The 6,049-nt window shown below is 41.2% G+C and overlaps 1 protein-coding gene across 2 annotated transcripts; it reads left to right on the forward strand.

Annotated features, from left to right (window-relative positions):
* The first annotated feature begins 1,095 nt into the window (after positions 1–1,095).
* Positions 1,096–5,774, forward strand: DYNLRB1 (dynein light chain roadblock-type 1). Of its 2 annotated transcripts, none has more exons than XM_026861984.1 (4): positions 1,096–1,120; positions 2,565–2,640; positions 4,005–4,172; positions 5,292–5,774. In XM_026861984.1, the coding sequence occupies exons 3-4, from the start codon at positions 4,025–4,027 to the stop codon at positions 5,333–5,335; spliced, it is 192 nt and encodes a 63-aa protein (XP_026717785.1). In that variant the 5' UTR covers positions 1,096–1,120; positions 2,565–2,640; positions 4,005–4,024; the 3' UTR covers positions 5,336–5,774. The 2 variants fall into 2 exon arrangements, with proteins under 2 accessions (XP_026717785.1, XP_026717784.1); XM_026861983.1 differs by lacking the exon at positions 1,096–1,120 and adding an exon at positions 2,370–2,448.
* The last annotated feature ends 275 nt before the right edge of the window (positions 5,775–6,049 follow it).

The raw sequence follows: 6,049 nt of genomic DNA on the forward strand, positions 1-6,049 counted from the left end.
CCCCCTGGGCACACTGCTGGCTCCTGTTCAGCCGGCTGTCAATCAACACCCCCAGGTCCCTCTCTGACTGGCAGCTCCTCTGCCAGACGGGCTGCCTCGTCCGCGCCGCCCTGCGCCCACCCACTTGTGGGCGGCTGTTTCGTCTCTCTCCGGTTTCTCTTAGTCCCCCCGGCTTGGCTCGGGTTCGGTTTCTGCGCTGGGAACGCGCGGGTGGGGCCCCGGGTTTGTGAAGCGGGTGTTTTGGGCGGAGGTTTCAGGTATCGCGTGGCTGGTCGGTGTTTCACACACCGGCGGCTGAGGAGGCCGCTGCGTTGTCACGGAGGGGTGTCACCGTGCGGCGGAGCCCAGCCTGCGCGCTGCCCCATATCATTGCGGTGGAAAGCGCATTGTTCCCGTAAACCTTCGGTTAATTCTGCCAAGCACTGAGATACGCCGTGCGACGGCAGGCTAAAGATACAGTCAGAGCGATATCTTTGCATTTCTTATGGCCACCAGGTTACAATTCCTAAAACTGAAAGCAATCGGGGAGAAAAAAAGACAACTGGTTGTTTAACATTCTGTGGAACCTGGAACGTATTTATTTTATTGTAATTGTATTGGAGGTTGCTTCTTGTTCAGATGTGTTGTTGGCTAGCACATATTCATGAAATTCGGGCTCAAAATATGTAGAAAAGTTTCTAAAGAAACAATTACCGATCTAAGTTATAAATGGGCAATGGAAATGTTCTAATAAGACATTTTTAGGCAAACCTAGGAGTTAAAGCTTTGTAGATGAAAAAAAGGAATATAAAAGTTATAGTTGTTTATACAGCAAAGGTTATATAAGAACAAATTGGTGCTGGGGGAGTATTCGCTCTGCTTTTCCAGAGTGCATCCTCCCTTCCCCATATATTACCTCTTGTAGTTACTCAGCCTTTTTTTGTTTGTTTCACAAGCTAAATATATAATTTCTTTCTCAGTATTATTTTTGCTGGTCTGGCAAGTTGAACAGACTTGTGGAGGCGTTGGACAAGCACCAGAGCTAGTGTGTGTGAAGTGGTACATGTGTGTCGGGGAGTAAGAATGGCAGGAGCAAGACATGTCAACAGCAGTGAACTGTTAGAGCAGATCATCCCACCTTGTGAGTTATATTATCTGTTGGTTGTTAGAAGAAATTAAAAGTCAGTATCGTTCTGCATGGATGATGCTTTGCATCCGAATTTGTTACAGTCTAATGAAGAAAAGTATTTGACAAATCAGGACTTAAATACAGATAGTAAATAGTCAGGAAATTATTTCAGACTTAACAGTTTGCCACTGTTTTTCTCTAAGCATTTGTGCACCCTGTAGCTTATTCTTTCTTTCACTTCACTTGACTGCCATTTGAAAATAGTCCCAGCATACAGAAATAATCAAGAGCTTTGTTGAAAAGACTGGTCTTTTCTGTGCTGGTTAAGACAGAAAAACTCTGCTTCACGAAGACCAATTCAGGTGGTACCATCTTACCAGTCTATGTTCCTCCAAGCTACCCATACCAACAGTGCTATGCAGAGAGTTTGCTGGACATTCGGAGGTTGGGGCCATGATGTTTTGTTAGGACAAGTCCTTTTCTCAGCAAACAAGGCTTATAACATGACTGCGCTCGTTTCCTGTGGGGTGGGAATGGAGAGAGGGTTAACTGTCTCAGCCAAACGCCCCATACAGATTTCACCTTTCCCAAGCTCAGGTGATTCTTGTCTTCCCTCCTAGACCATTTCTGTGTGGACTCTCTTGCAGGATCTGAAAGATGCTGCATGTCTCTGTTTCCTTGAATGGGAATAAAAAAATGCCAAATCCTCACCCAGCTATGGAAAACAGCTCAGGTGCTGAGGTTTTATGATCCTGTTAGACAACCTACAGTTAAATTTTGATTGATGTCTCGTAGCAATGGAAGTTGTGCAGTAGGATTTGAAAGCTCTTCTTAAGTTGATGGTGATGTTTACAGAGAAGGAAAAGGGACTATTGCCTTACCCTTCAGTTTCCATTTTTCCTTTTTTTTTTTAAGTTGATTTTGCAAAGTTGTAAATTATTGTTAGTGGCTATAATCTTGTAGCTATCTCAACATGAATAAATAACATTTATTCATTGGTTTTCCCCTCACTTTTCTTATTTATAATTGTTCTTAGCATTTATTTGATAAAAAAAGGTAGTTTTGTACACAGAATGTATGTCTTTCTACTTTTTTTTATAAATTCCATGTATATTTTCATACATGATTTTTGCTTGCCACCTAAATTGTAGCAGTCTGACTAATGAGCCTTCCAGTTGCAAGCCTACAGTAAGGAACTGATGTGTGATGTTGCAGGAGGGCTGAGGAGGAGAGAGGGAAGGATTAGAGGGGAGTTCTCACAAATGAGAGAAGAGTGACGGAAAACTACTGAAAAGGTTATGCAGAAAAGGTCGTACAGACACTTTGGTGTATAGAACAGTGTGGGTACTGTCTCACCTTTGTGCAGCTTCATTTTCAGACACATTATTACAAAGCTGTGGTGGAAGGCAAATAGCAGCTGTAATCTTCTATTGATTTGTGCTTTCTCCATTTTCAGGCTGAGGTGGAAGAAACACTGAAGCGAATTCAGAGCCAGAAAGGAGTGCAGGGAATCATTGTTGTTAATTCTGAAGGTATTGTGTCAGTCTTGGTCTTCTGAGATATAACTTACTCTAAACATGCACTTTAAGGGCCACTGAGTGTACTCCCTGCCCTTCAGTTACTCTCTGTCTTGAGCAAGGGTTTTTCTGTAGCCAAAGCAGATAGACAACAGTTAGGCTACAAGAGAAAATTGGATTCCTCTTTCTGCTTTTCTGCAGTCTCACTGTATTATTTTAGGAAATAAATTAAAATAAATTGTAAAAGCTTAGGAATATTTGAGTTACGCTAGTGTTTGAGACTGTTCTGTCAAAATCAAACCTTTATCAGCAGTGCTAAAAGCTCTCATGAAATCTGAAATCTTGCTGCTATGCATGTCCAGAATGCTGCTGTCTTGGCAGGCTCAGGTGGCTCAGCACCTGCCTCATGCTCATGGCCTCAGGAAACTCATAAGCTCGTTGTCTCTTTTGGGAGTCATTGAAGGGTCCAACAGAGCAGACTTGCTCAGAGCACTCTAAATATACCGTGCGCAGCCCAACTTCTTTAAACGGTGTGATTATAATTTAAATTGAGTATTTCCTGGAAATAATCCTTAGAAAAGATGATGGATAGCAGCTATATATGAATATTTTGAAGATCAGATCATTGTGGACTTGTATGCAGCTTGTGTTCCTGCCTGCTGCTTTTTCATGATGCTGAGTAATGGACTGTGCTCTCCAGGCTAAAGCTGCACTTAAACATACACCTGCAGCAGTTTTTCTGCCATGCCAGTACTGGGTAGTTGGCTTCTGCATTGTTCTGACACATGAGCTGAATTTTGACTGGCTTTTTGTGGGAAAACATATTTAATGGTGGCAGAAATATAAAAGAGGGAAAGCCCTGGCCAGACAGTGTCAGTGTGTCTGCCCTCCTGGCTGGTGCACAGGAATTGAACCAGGGACCTTACAGGGCTGCATCAGGTCATACGGCCAAATGTTGGGGTCTCAGCTTTGTAACTGTGTGCTACAGCAGCTGATGTCCCCTGTAATCAATGCTGATCCCAGCCTAGCTTACTTGAATATCATTTAACTGTGATGTTCAGGAGTTTTTCTGAAAGGAAAAGCTGTCCCTGGTCAGGAGAACAGAACTGAAACATTGCTATTTCCTTTCTTGCCCCACCCCAATATTTATCTTTGTTATTATTTATTTCTATTTATAAATCTCATAAATAAATGAAAAAGCAAAAGTAAAGCACTGATGCTACTTGAGGTAAACAGTTATGTTCATGTTGTTATTTTAAACCTTTAAAAAGAACACTCCTAATCCCTGGTGTAGTGACAACATCTGCTTAAGGTTAAATAGCCACCCCAGTTGGACCTGATGATGCCACTAACCCTTTGTGTCCCCTGTTTCTTTGCAGGTATTCCTATCAAAAGTACTATGGACAACTCCACAACAATTCAGTATGCGAGCCTCATGCACAGCTTCATCATGAAGGCAAGGAGCACTGTGCGAGACATTGATCCCCAGAACGACCTCACGTTCTTGCGGATCCGCTCCAAGAAAAACGAAATCATGGTTGCACCAGGTAAAAGTGAGTGGGGTGAAAGCAGGCATCAAGGGATCCAGCAGAATTCTTTTCTTTTGAGATTGACACTATCAGCCTGAGAGAAAAGTTCTGTCTGCTGTTTTTATTCATATTGTATAATCTTTTCCAAGAAGCTGTTTTGCTTTCCTCAGAGTAGAAAGCTTTTATCAGTGACCTAAGTTGACTTTTCATGTTTGAATGTGGGAAATCACTTTCCTTGTTTCATGTTGATCAAAGTTGAAAGTGTTAAATAGGGTTTGAGAGTGTGTTGCAGCCTCTCATACTTTCTGTTTTTCAGTATAAAACCACAAGAGTTGGGAAGGAATATGTTTTGAGAGCATTTTTGGTTCAGTGCTGTAGACTAAATGATAAAGCAAACCAGTCTTAATAGATTTTCCCATTCAGAGAAAAGGAATAGAGCATAATGTAGCTGCAGTCATGAACTGTAGGCTATAGCAGCAGCAACCTTCTTTTCAGGAAACGTTCTCAGTATTTCATCAAATTAGGAGACGGGAAGCAATGAGATGAGTACAGTTCACTAATGTGGCAGGAACTCAGCTTTGCTCCTTCATAAGGCATCGGCTCCGTGGTGGGATTGTGTTGATGGAGAGGCAGAGGAGGGGGTTGCAGTTGCAGTAGACTGCTCTGCGGGGACTGGTCAAGGCAGATCTTAAAACAGGCTTTGGGGTTTATGCTGAAGCAGCCTTTGGTTTCCATATGAAGGATGAAAAGAGGAATAAGCATTGTTCCAGCAAAAAATGTAGCTACAGCCACTGTAGCCCAGCAGTGTGGCTGGGAGATAAAGGAAATCTGTCTTGCACCACCTCTTTTGATTCCATCATTGCATGTGCCAGTTCCTGTTATCTCCTAGGCACAAACTGAGTTAAGTTCAATTGGTCTTGGGAGCATGAAATTTCTAAAGCAGAGACTTTTTGTCAGTCAGACTCATAAAAATAAGCGATCTGACATGCCAAGCCTGTTTTGTTCATTGAAAAGGAATGTCAGGACTATATAGTTCCCATGTTGTATCAGTGAGATAGGATAAAATGTTGAAATTTACTTTGCTGTGAATAAATAGTAGCAATGAAAGCATAATTATGTTGGTTTTTTTCTCTCCAGATAAAGACTACTTCCTGATTGTCATCCAGAATCCAACTGAATGAGTACACTGACTTGGTCTGGTTTTTTCCCTTTATCCAACTGGGTTTTTTAATTTAATGGTGAAGAATAGAGCATTAGTGTTAACTCTACTGTGCCACTTCAGTGTGTGGAAAAACTAAAGTTTTTGTTGTTTACAAAGAGAAAAGTGGCACCTTTTTTTTTTTTTTTTTTTAGGAGGAGTTGGTGAATTAGGCAGTAAAAAATGTAACAAATTCTTTTACTGGTTAAGATAATATAAAATTCTAATAATGTTCTAAAATATTATTCTTTGTGTGTTTTCATGCTTCTGTCACCACTATTTGAGATATGCTTTTACACTATTACTTCTGAATGACTGTAAATATGAAACTTGCCTATCCTCTAGTTCTGTCTTATTCTGTTGGTTTTACAAGTTACTTTGAAAAACTCTGACCATATCAAATTAAAAAGTGTCATCAGTGATTGTTTGTCTTATGTGTTTTCCTTCTGAGAATTTTAATTAATCTCATGATTGATTGAGCTTTTCTTCAAAAAATAGAACCTTCCTAGGACTATTTTTACTCATCTGTTGCTTTCTCTAAACTGGGATTTAGTCTGAGCGCATGTGCAGTGTACTCATAATTGCCTCATATGTTGGAGCATTTCCCCCCCCCACACTTCCTTTTTGTTTCAGACAGAAGTGGTGTGGCTAAGTAAGGCCACCAAACGACCTGTTGGAGCTCTCATACTATCACAAT

This window comes from Athene cunicularia (genome assembly GCF_003259725.1).
Source record: "Athene cunicularia isolate RWA chromosome 20 unlocalized genomic scaffold, athCun1 chr20_part1, whole genome shotgun sequence".
In the NCBI taxonomy this organism is placed as follows: domain Eukaryota; kingdom Metazoa; phylum Chordata; class Aves; order Strigiformes; family Strigidae; genus Athene; species Athene cunicularia.

What these genes read in the sequence shown, in the direction of transcription:
- DYNLRB1 (XM_026861984.1), top strand. Translation starts at nt 4,025, where the DNA reads ATGGACAACTCCACAACAATTCAGTATGCGAGCCTCATGCACAGCTTC. An exon ending in CGAAATCATGGTTGCACCAG is followed by an intron (nt 4,173 to 5,291) that starts GTAAAAGTGAGT and finishes TTTTCTCTCCAG; the next exon opens with ATAAAGACTACTTCCTGATT.